Raw genomic sequence first — 16,620 nt, 5'->3', positions numbered from 1 at the left:
CTACGGCAGAAAAGCCAGCCATTTTGAAGCTGAGGAAAGTAGGAAATATTTGGGCATAGCCAATAAAACAATGTGGAATGCCTGGAAAAAGAAAGAAACCACTGATGCACTAACAACCAGACATCAAACAGACTGGCCAAAGAAAACAACAGCAGTTGATGACAAACACTGAGAGCTATGAAGAAAAACCCCAAAACAATAGTCAGCAACATCACCAACAACCTCCACAGGGCAGGGACGAAGGTATCACAGTCCATCGTTCAAAGATGAGAGCAGAAATATGGAGGCCATACCACAAGATGCAAAGAAATACAGAGATGAGCCACAAAAGTTCTGAAACCAAGATTAACCTCCAAAGTAATGAAAGAGCCAAAGCTCAAATAAAGAAAAAAAAAATCTGTTCATGAGCCAAAACATACAAGCTCATCGGTCAAGAATGGTGGAGGTAGTGTCATGGTCTGCTTCTGAATTCTGCTTCGGATTTCATGAGTGCTTCTGAAAGAGGCTCACTAATCTTTACTGATGGTCTAAATCATGATGGTAGCAGGAGAATGAATTCAAAAGTCTACAGAAACATTCTGTCTGCCAATTTACAGAGACATGCATCCAATCTAATTGGGAGGAACTTCATCATGCAGCAAGATAATGACCCAAAACACACTGCCAACACAAGAAAGGACTTCGTCAGGGGGGAAAAAAGTAGATGGTTTTAGACTGGCAAAGTCAATCACCAGACCATAACTCAATTGAGCAGCATTTCACCTCCTGAGGAAGAGACTGAAGGGAGAAACCACCAAAACAAACAACAACTAAAAGAAGCTGTTGAAAAAGCCTGGAAAAAGTATCACAAAAGAAGAATGCAACAGTTTGGTGATGCCAGTGGGTCATCGACTTGATCCAGTTATTGCAAGCATGTTATATTAAGTGTTATTTACTTTAAGACCATCTGTTCCAGTATTTTTGCTTACCTAAAAATATTGCATGGTCTGAAACCAAAGGTGGTGTAATATCAGGAAATGAAAACCGAAATTCTGATCCATCATCTCACTCATCTTTTGATCTCAAACCCGAATGCCTTCAGTATATAACAAAACAAATGAACAAGCCCCGCTGTTCCAATACTTCTGGAGGGGACTGTATATGGCTTTTAAGATTTTAGCTTGACTAAGATCAATATCAGTGATTTTCTTTTTGTCCTCCACATACACCGGTGATCAATTCACCAACACATGGAAATGAGTATTGCTTGTGTCTGTGGTAATCATATAAGGAACAGGTGAAGCATTTGGGAAATTAAGCCAGCCAAACAACCTCATTTCTAGTTCCGGGGTGTCCAATCCTATCCACAAAGGAACAGTGTGGCTGCAGGTTTTGTTCCAACCAGCTTTGCGCCTGACTGGTTGGAACAAAATCCTACAGCCACACCAGCCCTTTGCAGATAAGATTGGACACCACTGTCCAAGTTTGCCCACACACATACAAACTACATAGTAATCACCTACAGTGCCTTGAAAAGGGGGTTTTTTTTCTGTTTTTTTTCTGATTTCTTTTGTTTTTGTCTATATCATAAATTGTTTCAGAAATTAAAATGAAATCTAAGATAAAACAAAGGCAAATACATCAGACTGTGAAGGGTTACAAAGCTATTTCAAAGGCTATGGGACTCAAAGAACCACAGTGAGATCCATTATCTCCAAACGGATAAAACTTGGCACAGTAGTGAACTTTCCCAGAAGTGGCTGACCTTCCAAAATTCCTCCAAGAGCACAGCAACGATTCACCCAGGAAGTCGCAATAGAGCCAAGGACATCAAGGACCTACAGGCCTCTCTTGCAATAATAAAGGTTCATGACTACACTATCAGAAAGACACTGGGCAAAAATGGCATCCACGGAAGAGTGGCGAGGTGAAAACTACTGCTAACCCAGAAGAACATTAAGGCTCATCTGAATTTTGCCAAGACACACCTAGATGAAACTGTTTGGAAGACAGCAATAATTGCAGTAATTGAGGGAAACATGAATTCTGCTCTCTATCAGAAAATCCTAAAGGAGAATGTCTGGTCTTCTTTATCTAAGTTGAAACTCAAGTGCAACTGGATTATGCAGCAAGACAATGATCCAAAGCGTAGGAGTAAATCCACCTCTGAATGGCTCAAAAGAAAAGCTAAATGAAAGTTTTGGAGTGGACTTAATCAAACCCTCCAGGGTGGCTGAATTAAAGAAGAGTGCCAAAATTCCACCACCACGCTGTGAAAGACTGATCTTCAGTTATTGAAAGCGTTTGGTTGCAGTTATTGCTGCTAAAGGTGACACAACCAGATTTTAAATTTAAGGGGGGTATTCGTTTTTCACATTAGTGATACGGTAGGTGTTTTTTAGGGGGCTATAGGATAACTTTTTTGTTAAAAAAAAACACACAATTATATTGTATGTTTACACATGTTGCCTTTGTTTTATGTTCTATTTCCTTTGAAAATCTAAAACTATTTAGTATGAGATATACGCAAAAACAGAAGAAATTAGGATGGGACAAATACTTTTTCACAGCACTGTAGTAACTACCTAGTGATTTTGGATAAATCCAGTGGCGATGCTGCTAGGTCTTGTATAAAAACTTTCATGAACACTTTCACCTTGTTTACCTCGTGTTCCAGTGTGTCACATTCAACTGAACAGTCACTTTGACTCATACATTTTCCTATTCTCTGACAATCTCTGATATTTTCTACATCTTAAATCCTTACACTAGCACTCATCTGTAACACTTGCTCCTTTCATTTCAGTAGACTGAGCGGTTTTACAGTTACTGTATGTAATCTGATGAGCCATTTTTGGCCACTACTTTCATGGAAACACTTGTTTTATTTTATTTTCTATAGAACAGAATTTTCAGTGATCATGGCTTCAGTGAGAAATGTGGTAGGATTGGATTTTGGTTCTCGGTTCAGTGTGATTTATTTGGACAAAAGCTTAGAGCACAAGCTACAATGCTTTCTATTATCATAATTGGGACAAAAGCAACAAATACACAGTAAAAAGCAACAAATACACAGTAAAAATTACTAGTTTTCCATTGTTTATTGGGTCATTTATTCTAGATTTTTTTAACATCTTATCAAGTCACTGTGTTTAATTTGTTGTAACTTTCTCTCAAGTGTGACCAACTAGTATACTACTAGCTTCCAGCCATGGCAAAGGCAAATTAACACATACATTTTGTTGTAAAATAAGAAAAAAAAAGACCTGCATGATATATATAAAGTTTTAATTTAAGACACTCTAAATTCTATTCAAGTCAGCCTTTGGAATTATGGTGTCCATAAGGGACATATCAATTTATTTTTGTACAGAGTGTACGTCTTGGTATCTATGAAGTATAAAATATAAGCTGGCATAAAATTCCCAACACTCTATCCGGCAGCTTCAACAAACTTGCTCCAGGGTAACTGCATTATTCCAATTTCCCCGAACATTTAGGCACCAATAGTGTGATAATTTGCTCCGTCATGCACTTAATACACTAGGAAGCAGAGTTAATGTAAAATCGCATTTATGTGACAAGATTCCTGGGAGAGACATCATTGTCACTGCAGACAGCGCACAGCCCGAGGGTGAAGGTATTTTGCTCAATTCATTCCCATTTTCTAAGACAAGCACCAGTCAGTTCTATCAGACCAAATCCCTGCCTTGCAGTGATCAGCAAATGCCTGACATCTCAGACGCACAACAAAGACATAATCGATATGTCTTTCTTTAGAGTCTGAAGCTCCTTAGGGAGGGACAGGCTCTCCGTACAAGTGCCTTCCAGTTACGGCCATTCGTTACATTTTAAAGAGACACAAGAAAAGACAACTTTTGTGCTGGCTACTTAAAGTTATGATGGCTTTAAGTATAATTCATTAATTTTCAGTAACCGCTTTATCCAGGTCGGGGATGCGGTGAATCCGGCACCTATCCAAGCAACAGGATGCGAGAGGCAAGGACACAGCTTCAATGGGTTGTACATCTTGTACATCTGCACTGCAAAACATGATAGTGAATATATCTTGAATATGAGCATATTTGTCTAATATTTCCCATTATGAGATCATTATAAATCAAATATAACACTATTAAGCCTGATTTAAGATGCTTTTACTAATACCAAGCTATAAATTATCTTATTAGTTTAAAATTAGAAAAGGACATCTGCCAATAGAACAAGACTATTTCAAGCTTGAAATTATTAAAAAAAAGAATGGCCTAGAAATAGGTTTAATCATATATTTAGTTTACTGTAATCTTACAATAAGAAATAGTAGATACATTTCACTTGCCAAGAGGTCTGAATGAATGATTTATTGATTTGTTTACATGCATTATCGGCCAGATCTCCTGAATGTTGTGCAAAAATACTATAAAAACAAGGAGGATCCTAACCCTGTCCATTACACAAGCTACACAGTTGTTTCCATAATGGCTTGTTCAGGGTTTTAGGCACAGGATAGAATAGGAGGGAAAAGAGACTACTAAAATAAATAAAAGCATTTTTATTTTAATAAATAAAAATAAAATAAAAGCATTTTTCTGTTTTGTGTGCATCTTATACTAAACAGTTTCAGATCTCCAAACAAAATACATCATCAAACAAAGGCAACCTGAGTAAACTTTTTTTTTATTGAAGCAAAACAACATTGTCCAACACCTATCAGCCATGTGAAAAACTAAAAGCCACCTTAAACTTAAACTCTTCTTGTGCCATCTTTAGCAGTAATAACTGCAACGAAACGCTTCCAATAAGTGGAGATCAGTCTTTCACTAGGACTTACTCCTATGCTTTGCATCACTGACTACGTTTACATGGACAGCAGTAATCTAATTATTGACCTTACTCTGAGTAAGACAATATTGTGATTAAGGTGTTTACATGAGTCACTTTTAGAATACTCCTTTCATGTTCCCGTTTTACATGTTATAGAACATAGTTTGATTAACAGCACACGTCAGGTCACCGCGCCACACCGTCTGACGTTCCCACCAGAATTTCACGCAACAACATACAGTTTATCTTTGTTATGGTACCGTATACAGTTTTGGGTGTTTTTATTTAAAATTTTTACGAACGCTTCAAATGCGGTTAATTATTTGTCATGCTGTGAAACTGTGGGCTGCGTCCCAAAGCGCATACTTACCGTCTATATAGTAGCCGAGATACATGTATTTGTCCTACTACAGACCTATAGTAAGTTTTGGATGCAGCCATGCTCTCTTTTTTGCCGTCAAACAGTTGAGCACTGCCGTGTGTGAATGTGTCCTGTCACAAAATGCGGTGAAAACTCTCACACAACTTTAATAATGTGATTAATGTGTTAAGGTGTGTACATGTCGATAATGCGACTAAAACAGGAATACTCCACGTCTTAATTCGATTTGTATTTACTACGAGTATGACCTTAATCGGATAAGGTAATTAAAAATTGCTGTTTACATTTTAGTTTCTTAATCAGAGTATCGTCTTAATTGGGTTAATATTTAACCCAATTAAATATTAACCAATTAATATTAATTATTGTTGTGAAGGTAAACGTACTGATTGTCTTGCTGCATAATACAGCTGTGCTTGAGTTTCAAATTACGGACTGAAGACCGGACATGCTCCTTTAGGATTTTCTAGTAAAGAGCAGAATTCATGTTTTCTTCAATTACTGCAAGTTGCCCAGGCCCTGAAGCAGCAAAGCATCTCCAGACTATCACACTTCCACCACCATGCTTGACCATAGGTATGATGTTCTTTTTGTGAAATTCTGTCATTTGTGACTTGCTGGATGAATCATTGTTGTGATTTTGGAGGAATATTGGAAGGTTGGCCACTTCTGGGAAGGTTCACTACTGTGCTGAGTTTTTCCCTTTGGAGATAATGGCTCTCACTGTGGACCTGTGGGGTCCCAGAGCATTCGAAATAGCTTTGTAACCTTTCCCAGACTGATGCATTTCAATCACCTTCTTCCTCATCATTTCTGGAATTTCTTTCAATTTTGAATAGCGTGTTACTGGGTAAGACCTTTTAACCAACATGCTGTTGAAAAAGTTCTATTTAAGTGTTGATTTGACTGAACAAGGTTTGCAGTAATCAGGCCTGGTTGCGTCTAGTCCAGCGGAACCCCATTATGAATGCAGTTTCATAGATTTGGGGACTTAGTAACTTCTGGGGGCAAATATTTTCACACAGGCCCAGTTGGATATTTATCTTGCTTCAATAAATAACATTATCATTGAAAAAATGTATTTTGTGTTTACTCATGTTGCCTTTGTTTTATCTAAGATCTTGTTTTAATTTCTGAAACAATTTAGTATGAGACATACACAAAAACAGAAGAAATCAGTATGGGGAAAATACTGAGGTCCCCCTCAGTACAGATTTACGGTATACGGCCAAAAGTATGTGGACATCTGAATCCCAAACCATGTTGAGCTGTTACCCCTTTGCTGCAGTAACAGCCTTCACTCTTCTGAGAAGGATTTCCACTACATTTTGGAACTAATGCTGTAGGAATTTGTGCTTATTCAGCATTAAGAGGACAAGATGTTAGGTAGTGATGGAGGAGGCCTCGGTGGTGTTCCAATTCATCCCCAAAGTGTTCAATGGGATTGAGCTCAGGGATCAGTGCAGGGCACTCGAGTCCTTCAACACCAATCATGGTAAACCATGTCTTCATTGACCTCGCTTTGTGCACAGGGGCATTGTCATGCTGGAACAGATTTGGGCCCCTCAGTTCCAGTGAAGGGAAATTCTTAATGCTACAGCATATATAATGACATTATAGACACTTGAGTTTCCAACTTTGTGACAACAGTTTGGGGAAGGCCCACATATGGATGTGATGGGCATGTGTGCACATACACCATATGGCCAAAAGTGTGTATGTAAAGTGCAGTGTGCAGTAGTACGGAGTCTTACTGAGTTAGTGCATGTGCAGTGGTATGAGTCTTTCTTTCGAGATTCAGTTCATGGACAGATATCCTGATATTTTCCTTTAGAATTTGCTGGTATACTTCAGAATTCATTGTTCCATCAATGATGGCAAGTCATCCTGGCCCAGATGCAGCAAAACAGGCCCAAACCATGATACTACCACCACCATGTTTCACCGATGAGTTAAGGATTCTTATGCTGGAATGTCAATGTATTTTGGTTTCATCTGTCCACAGAACATTTTTCTAATAGCCTTCTGGCTTATCCATGTGATCTTTAGCAAACTGTAGACAGGCAGCAGTGTTCTTTTTGGAGAACAGTGGCTTTCTCCTTGCCACACTGCCATGCACAATATTGTTGTTCAGTGTTCTCCTGATGGTGGACTCATGAACATTAACATTAGCCATTGTAAGAGAGACCTTTAGCTGCTTAGAAGTTACCCTGAATTCCTTTTGTCACCTCACAGACTATTACATCTTGCTCTTAGAGTGATTTTGGCAAGAGTAATATTGGATCATTTTCCTCAATAAGTAAATGACCAAGTATAATATTTTTGTCTCATTTGTTTAATTGGGTTCTCTTTTTCATCTTTTAGGACTTGCTTGAATGTCTGAAAGTTGTTCCCCCCCGTCATATTTATGCAGATATATAAACAATTCTAAAGGGTTCACAAACTTTCAAGCACCCTGCCAATGTAAAGCGCGTTTGAGTGACACCAGCTCTCTTCTCATTACTGACCGGAAGAAAACCTGAAACTCTCGCGAGATGTGAAAGTGGAGCGCGCTGCAAAATGTCACAAACCGGCAGATTTTTTACACTGACTGACTGATTTAATGGCTTCTGTCAGCGCATTTTCTGTCCATTCCTCCGCCCCGAACATTACAAGCCAACAAACAAAATGAGTAACATCACGGTATAGTTATTTGGAGGTGGAAGGTGAGGTGCGTGTTATTGTGCTGTTTATCACACACAGCCAGACTCGGTTCAGTTGAATGTCACAGATGAACACAAATGGTGCCAAGAAAGGATCAGAATAACGCCATTCAGAGACTTACCGATCATACCGGAGACGGGAGAGAACTCAGCTTGAGCACGAGGTGAGGTTTGTGTTTGTTGACGTTTTTAAAGGTGGATGACACAGTGAGCATGCGCGGCGCCGAAAAGGATTTTGGGAAAAGTAGTCTCTCGGGAAAACTAATCCCCTTCTTGCAGAAGTACACTTGTTGCATCTAATATCTTATTTTATTCCATGGACATTAAGAAGAATGTAGGAATATATATATATATATATATATATATATATATATATATATATATATATATATATATATATATATGTGTGTGTGTGTGTGTGTGTGTGTGTGTGTGATGCTAATAGTGCTAATAGTCTTTTTCAGTGTATTAAAGTGCATGCACCTATTATGGTTTTAAAACATGCCTAATTTTGTTTTAAATGTCTCATACAATAGATTTACATGCATCCAAAATCAAAAAACACTTTAATGTGCTCACAATTTAAATTGCAGCATTACTTTTTTTCCCCCAGTGTCACAATTGACTCGTTAAATGATTCTTCTAAAGGATTAATTTTAAACTCCTCCTTTCAGAGAGCATACTCTGCTCTGATTGGTCAGATGTCCTAGTGTGTTGTGATTGGTCTACCACTGTCAGCTTGTTTCAAAAAGGAAACCCTCACTACCATTATGAGTTTCAGCTCCTTCTGTTCATGAGCAGCCAATGAAAACCAGAGGCGGGGCTTTTTGTTACAAACCTACATAGGTTAGTACAGGAAGTAAAGTCTGGAATTACTAAGGACTCGGTTCAGCTGTTCAGAATCGGTTCCTTCTTTTGGTAGTCTATAACACTGTTTGTCGTGCGCTTTGATTTTTGAAACTTTGCAGACGTTTTTACATTCACAAACAGCTCTATAACACACTAAATGAAAGATCATATGTGAAAAACCATAATAGGTGCACTTTAAAATCTGCATTCATAGTAACACTGTTTTTAATGCTAGTAAGACGTGAAAAAAAAAGTGTCCTCTTTTTGGAAAACCAGAATATGGTCACCCTAACTTTTGTGATGTAATGTTACCCACATCAGGGACAGTGATCTTTTATTTAATCATTTATTTATTTATTTTTTAAAACAATTTAACATGTTTTTAGAAAATACACACTAATTTTCTGACACCCCCTGAAGTAGCCTTGGCCACCCCCTGCCCACTCCATGTATAAAACTCTAGTTCCACCACTGCCTGCTCCACCACCTTTACGTCCTAGACAGCCACAACTTCCAGCACCTAATACTATTCAGAATCACTTTACTTTGCCAAGCACATGTACAAGGAATTTGTCTTGGTACATTTTGCAGACATATAGAGACAACATACAGCATCCAACAAAACATACATACACACACACACACACACACAGACACATAAAAGAGCATGGGAAGAACAAAAGTGTAACTGCACAAAAAGGATGTGCAAAGGTGCAGGAGAATGTGCAAGAGTGTCTTGAGAAGTGGGAGTGTGATTTAGAGTTTGTTGATAATTGTTACAGCTTTTGGAAATAAGCTGAATCTGTATCGTTGGTCTTGTTTTTACTGACCAGTAAGCATCTGCCAGAGGGAAGTTTCTGGAAAGGGTGGTTAACGGGGTGTGTAAGTTCAGTTACAATATTTTGTGGATGATTCCTACCCTGGCTAGGTATAGGTCCTGTAAGGTATAAGTCCTATAAGGATGGTAGGCTGCAGCCAAGGGTCTTCAGGTTACAGATGATGTTAGAATCGATTCAATGATGACTGTCTAAAACTGTATCAGTATTTTTTATGTGAGTTTATGCTTCTTTAGCAGTTGCAGGAAGAAAACTCGCTGCTGGACCTTCTTTTTAATGGAAGTGATGTTGTCTTCCCATTTCACGTTCCATGACATAAGAGTGCCCAAAAATTTGAACGACTGTGCTGTGCTGACAACTGGGCTATTTAGGTTCAGTGTGAAGTGTGCTGGCATTTTCCTCCTAAACTCATTGACCATCTCCTGTGTTTTCTGTGTGTTGAGGTCCAGGTTGTTAGGGGTGCCACCTCTAGTAATTGTTGGAAATGAGGCCAATCAGACTGGTGTCATCTGCAAACTTAATGAGTTTAACAGATGGGTCACTAGAGATGCAATCATTTGGGTATAATGAGAAGAGCAAAGGGGAAAGCACACACCCTTGTGGAGCCCCAGGGTCAGGGGGCCAGACATGTGACCTTCCATCCTCCCATACTGCTACCTGTTTGTGAAAAAGTTTGTAATCCAGTGACATATTCAGGTTGCAGGAGGCCAGCTTGTTTTCCAGCAGTTCTGGAATGAGTCCACAAACAGAATCCTTGCATAAGCCCTAGGAGTGTCCAGATGTTGGTGAATGTAATGAAGACCCATGTTGACGGCATTATGCACAGACCTGTTGGCTCTGTAAGTGAACTGCAAGGGATGGAGCAGAACATAGGATGAGGCACTCAAATGACTTCATCAGAACAGATGTTAAGGCAACAGGTCTGTAGTCATTGAGGTCAGTGATCTTGGCTTTTTTGGGTATCAGGATGATTGTGGAGGTCTTGAAGCACGCTGTAACAATACATAAATAAAGGTATTCATTAATTAGGTCTGTGAAGATTGGTGCCAGGTGATCAGTGCAGTGCTTGATTGTGGAGGGGGAGTTGTGGTCCGGACCAACAGCTTTTCTGATGTTCAGTTTTTTTGAAAACCTATTGTGTATGGGTACAAAGGAAGACTCGGAAGGCTGGCGGAATTTCAGCAGAGTTCCTCACTTATTCTCACCTCACTTTTCAGCATGCTTTCATAAAACGCAAGCAAAAAGGACAAACCAACAGAGCTAGTTTACAGCTTTCACCGTATATAAGGTTCAAGTTCACACTCCGCTGACGTGTGTGTGTGTGTGTGTGTGTGTGGGTGGGTGTTCTGCCTGCTATGCCACTCTCTCTCTGGTTACAGCAGTTACTGAAAGCACAAAGAAACACACATAAGTAGACTGGCAGTAATAAGACACAGGTGAGAATCATCCCACTTTACCTGCTGGTTCAACCCCCTCAGGCCTGAGATCTGTCTGGCATGTAGTTGATCTGGTGCTTCCTTTTTGGTGTGATCAGTCAGCAGGCTGGTGACGTCTGAAAAATTAGGAACAAACCTCCGATAAAAGCCAGTCAGCCTGAAGAACTGCCTCACTCCCTTTTTGGACTTGGGACGTGGGCAAGATGCAGTCAGTGCTCTTATCAATTCGGGGATATGCCTGCCCATGGCCCAAGTGGAACCCCAGACACCATACATACTACCCATCCAATTGCACACTTTTTTGGATTTGCTGTGAGCCCTGCCCATCTCAGTGATCTCAGGACAGCTCTCAGATGTTGTAAATGCTGCTGCTAATCATTATTGTAAATGATTATGTCATCTAAATAAGCAGCGGCATATGCATTGTGCAGGTTCTGTCCATTCTGTCCATGAGATGTTGAAACATCACTGGGGCTCCAAACAAACCAAACAGAAGGGTGACAAATTGGTGTAACCCAAATGGAGTGATAAAGGCTGTTTTTTTGGGATATTGGAGTCAAGAGAATCTGCCAATACCCCCTGTCAGAAAGTGCAGTGTTGAATAAAAGTGAGCCGTACCTAACTGATCAGGGAGTTCATGAATGCGGGGCATTGAGTATGTGTCAAATTTATGTGTTACATTTTTCTAAAGTCCACACAAAAATTGACTGACCCTGCTGCTCCCATGACTGTTGGACTCCTTGATTACTCCCACGTTGAGCATAGCATGTTCATCCCCAACTACATGGGTAAACTATAGGCGGCTACATACCACCACACCTGGGAAAGTCTCAAAGTGGTATTCTATGAGGTTTGCGTGACCAGGTAGAGGTGAAAACACATCAGAAAATTCCCTATGCAACATGGCAACCTGTGTTCTCTGGGATGGCAAGAATTGGTCTTCAAAAGGGTAGAATGAGCTGAGTTTTTTAAAAACACCTCCAGTCTTAGCTCCTCTCTCTCTCTGCAACGACTGTTACAGGACCCAGCTCTCTCCATGGTTTCATGAGATTGAGGTGGTATATTTGCAGTGCATCACCTCTGTCCGTTTGCCTCACTTCATAATCAACTTTCCCAATTCGCTGTGTGACCTCAAAGGGCCTTTGCCACTTCACAAGTAATTCAGAGATCAACGTGGGAAGTAATACGAGCATTTTATCCCCTGTTGCGAATTCCTGTAGGAGAGCTCTTGTTGTACAGTCAGGACTGCCGTTCTTGGGCCTGATGCAAATTCTCCTGTTAGGTGTCCCAACGTGTGGGGTTTTGCTCTCAGGTCCAAAACGTATTGAATTTAATTTTTAATTAAAGGTTCCTCCTAGAAATTATGATGTCTAAGATGCCACAGGACTTGTGCCTGTACAACAATTCAAATGGGTGGACCTCATGTGGGCTTGCGGGACCTCTTGTGCTGCAAATAACTGGGGCTTGAGCCACTTATCCCAATTTTGTGTCCCCTCATGAATGAATATACAATGATCTACTAGGTCATCTGTTTGCAAATGGTAAACACTGGTGCAAATCAGTTTAATCCCGAATAATTCAGAAAGCCTGCATAGTGTTTGTGGCATAAACATGTGCCCTAGTTGGTCACAATCTCTTTTGGGATCGAGACTCGGGAGATAAAACAGAAGAGTGCCTCCACAACACTGCATGCTGGGATGTTGCGCAGAGGCACTGCTTCTGGATATCGTGTTGCATAATCGTCTGCTAAATGAATAAATGTATATGCAATAATCCACTATGATTAACACAAAGCGGAATCCTCATGTACACCTCTCTAATGGTCTGACGAAGTCCATGGCAATTCTTTCAATTCTGTCCTAGATGTCCCACCATGGGATTATAATGAGCTGCCTGGTACAGCAGTTCCCTAAAGCTTTTCGGCACCACTGTGGAACCCGGTGTGTATGGGTGTGAAGGAAGACTCAGGATGCAGGCAGAATTTCAACAGAGCTCCACACTTGTGTTTATTCTCACTGCACTTTGAAAAACTCAACCAAAGTTCACCCTGTTCAAGTTCAACATTCAAGTTCACGCTCTGCTGGGTACGTGTGTGTTGCCGCCAGCTATGCCCCCCTCCCCCCCTTTCTCTCTGATTAAGGCAGTCACTGAAAGCACAAAGAAAGACAAGTAACCTATGTTATCATAGGTAACAAAGAAACATAAGTAGTCTGGTGGTAATAAGACATGTGAGAATCATACCACTGTAGGGGAATGTACAGTTAAAGACCCAAGGACCAGATATGATGAATGAATACCAGGAGTCAAGAGATGCAATGAATTGAAGAAAATTTTACTGAAGAATAGTTTGCAGTTTCATCAAGCAGAAGTCAGCTTCACACTCAGCTAGGAGTTCGTAGGCCGCTCGGCGTACACGCTCATTACAGCAACAGTTTGCTCTCACACAATCACTAAGCTAGTCATCACGTCATGTTGAATGATTCTGATTGGTTAAAGCATAGATAAACTTCCACATTCCAAAATTTCCACATATGGGCTGTGAGTCAGAAAAATATCTACATCTGTTGTCTCATCATATGGTCAGTTCACCTCCCCTGCGTGCCTGTTGTTCACCTCTGAATGTCCTGTGACAAAAGAATGCTGACACTCACACACACAGATACACAGCTTCTTCACGGTTGGATTTGGTCAAGCTCTAGCTCTGACCAGGAAACTTTCCCAAACAAAATTATTAGATGTACTTTCTCTCAGTGAGACAATATTCATCAATATTCTCTAGCGATAGAAGATGAAAAGTGAAGTAAATGCTTTAACTAAGAATAGTCAATAGGCACAGGCCTGAGTGACCCCCAATGTCCTGAGCTGTCAGGGTCAGCTAGAAGAGTAAATTTTCAATGTGTTCAGGTGTTAGGTGCTTTTCTCACATGTACTAGTAAATCTCATAAGCTTGAAGAAGCCATTCAAATCATTTCATATTTTGAAAGATAAATGTTGAATAATAACTCATTACAAATCACTCAATGGATATATGTTGAAAAGACAGGGGATTCCACCTTTCACCACATTTCCTGCTGGTTAAACCCACCTCCTCCTCCTCCTCCTCGACTGCTGTCTAAGATTTTTTCCAATGTAGGTTGCAGCTGGTAGCAGCACAGTGGACACTGAAACGCTTTCTACATGTACCAAGTACAGCATGTACATTTGTAATGCACACTGTAAACGATTTTGTTCATCATAATATGTTTAGACAGACACGCATATTCCAGTGTTTGTTTTTCTAGTTCTGTTGTGTCTAATGTTGTTTCAGAAGGATATGATTCATTTTTGTGTAATAAATAAATAAAATAAAACAATGAAAATCTGATTTTGTGTGTTTTCTATTTGTTATATATAGCTGGCATTGGTTTTGTGGTAGCCAATGCTACTTTAAATATAACAAGATAGGGATTAAAATTTACAGGAACCGTTAAACACAATCAGTATCAATAATCATGAAAACATAGTTTCAATTAAGTTGCAGAAGAAAAATATTATTTTTGCTACAATGTTTTGATTAGGGTGATTAATTACTAAAGTCATAAAGAAACAGAAGACATTTTTAATTGTTAAAAGTGATCTAGCAAACTCAGTTTCAAATATTAAACAGATTTGTCTGATCACTGTTGTTTGTAAGGGAGTTAGAGACCGTATGCAGTGTAATTATGCAATTGTTTCATGTGTTTTGTTTTAAAACCCCAGTTATGTCCTGGGTCAATTTGACCCGGTGAAGAACCCAATGGCTGCAAAAAATGAGGGTCACAAAGGTTAAGCCAATGCAAGAAGAGAGGTGCAGCTTTACCATGATAACATCAGCTGTAATGCTTTACTGCTTTTTACAATATTTGCTTTGTTACAGATGTCACATATTTCTGCTTAGCTCCGCTGTTGATAAGCAGTTTCCCAGGATGCATTTGGATTAAATTGCACTTGGTTTTATGTCCAAAAAAAAAACAGTTCCTATATGTGAGTTGGCTGTTAAAGGGAAATTCTGGCATGAACCTAGAATTTAATATCCTATCATAAATAAAAATTTGTCATGGTATGTATTATTCTGGGGAGCAGGACTGTATCACTTTAGTGATTTTTAAATGTGAGAATTTGTTTTCTAAAACAGTGACGCTAGAAACATAAACAAAAACTGGAGACATAAGGCAAAAATACATATACTAAGCGTCGAATTAAGGTACACTCGGCAACACACTTCTATAAAGGTGCTATTTACGGTGAAACATGGCACAGGTGAGGCTGATTGAAACATGACTTACTGGGGAAGTATAGTCCAGCGCCAATTTTGGCATACCCCCGCTTTAATGTGTGGCTCCCGACACGCAAAAAAGAGTTCAAGAGTGGGTCCTGGACCACCAGATGAAATGTCTCTTAGTTGATTAGGGTACTTAGGAGCGCTACCCCTTGTGAAGCTGTCTGGAGACGGGATGTCCTGTCTCAGGCAGTAAGGCACCACAATCTCTTCCACGTAGCAGAGGGGTGGCATGACATCCCAGGCAGAACATGAGCACAGAGCGATGGCCACCACAACAGCAAACTGGGGCACAAAGTTTAAGACAGAGCCCGAAGGAAGAGTGACGTTTATAATTTGCAAATTTTACTTAGTTACATCATAAACATACGTATCCTACCTCATGAACTCAGCATGATACTCCATCACAAATCTACAGTGGGGGAAATACACATTAAACGCATCAACATTATTTTCGGTAAATATATTTCCAATGAGGTTATTCACATGAAATTTTCACCATAAAATCCACACATATAAAGAAATCCAAACATTAAAGTCCATAAATGAAGTTATGTGTAATAAAGTGGAATTATTACTGTACACATTTAAATTATGAGTCTAATATTAGAACATATGTAGATATATTACGTATTTGAATGTAGATGTATTGTGTAAAAATAAAATGGGCTAAATCTGTGCTGAAGGGTCTATTTATTCTATAGTAAAAAGGGTCTCTAGCTGCAAAATGTCAGAGAACCCCAACTTAAATGGTTACACTGCATTGAAAAGTTCAGTGGTTATGCTGTGTTGGACCTCTGTAAGTGCTCAGTAAATAAAGATTAAGTCTGCTAATTTACATGGAAGCAACATTCAATGCTAAACTGTGCAGCTATGCCCCCAGTACCACCAGTTACGAGTAGACAACTGGAGGAAGTCTTTTTGACTGACACCCAAGACACGAGAGATGCCTGACATCTCCTGATACCCAAGCTGCTTGCATGATGGCTGATCAAACAAAACTCTTTCTAAAGCATATCAACAAGGGTTATTCAATGTTAGTTTATTTTCTGTTTATTCGTGAATACTATTCATGAATCTTCATTCTGCATTGCTGATTTTATTTTGCATATCAATCATTTTTATTTCAAGTCCTGAGATAAAAAGATTTTACTCCTTGAAAAGAGGATTAGATCAATCCTAAATTAGCTTGCCCTGTTTGAGTTTCTGTGTGTTTGTAGTGTACACTTTAATAAATGCATGGAGCTGTTAAATCTGGTGAAACGGTAAATGATGTAAATCTCATTAACATTCAAGCTGAAAAAAAGGCATCAAT

General features: G+C 39.5%; 1 protein-coding gene across 1 annotated transcript in view; it reads right to left on the bottom strand.

Annotated features, from left to right (window-relative positions):
- Nucleotides 1-8,120, bottom strand: part of prkn (parkin RBR E3 ubiquitin protein ligase) — a 125,837-nt gene extending 117,717 nt beyond the window's left edge. The window contains exon 1 of the mRNA XM_017464758.3: nucleotides 8,010-8,120. Coding sequence (XP_017320247.1) covers nucleotides 8,010-8,016 — 7 coding nt within the window. The 5' untranslated portion in view covers nucleotides 8,017-8,120. The remainder of the gene's footprint in view (nucleotides 1-8,009) is intronic.
- Between the last annotated feature and the right edge of the window lie 8,500 nt (nucleotides 8,121-16,620).

This window comes from Ictalurus punctatus, chromosome 3 (genome assembly GCF_001660625.3).
Source record: "Ictalurus punctatus breed USDA103 chromosome 3, Coco_2.0, whole genome shotgun sequence".
NCBI lineage: Eukaryota > Metazoa > Chordata > Actinopteri > Siluriformes > Ictaluridae > Ictalurus > Ictalurus punctatus.
The sequence above is the reverse complement of the archived record's forward strand: the minus strand, read 5'-3'. Positions and strand labels throughout refer to the sequence as shown.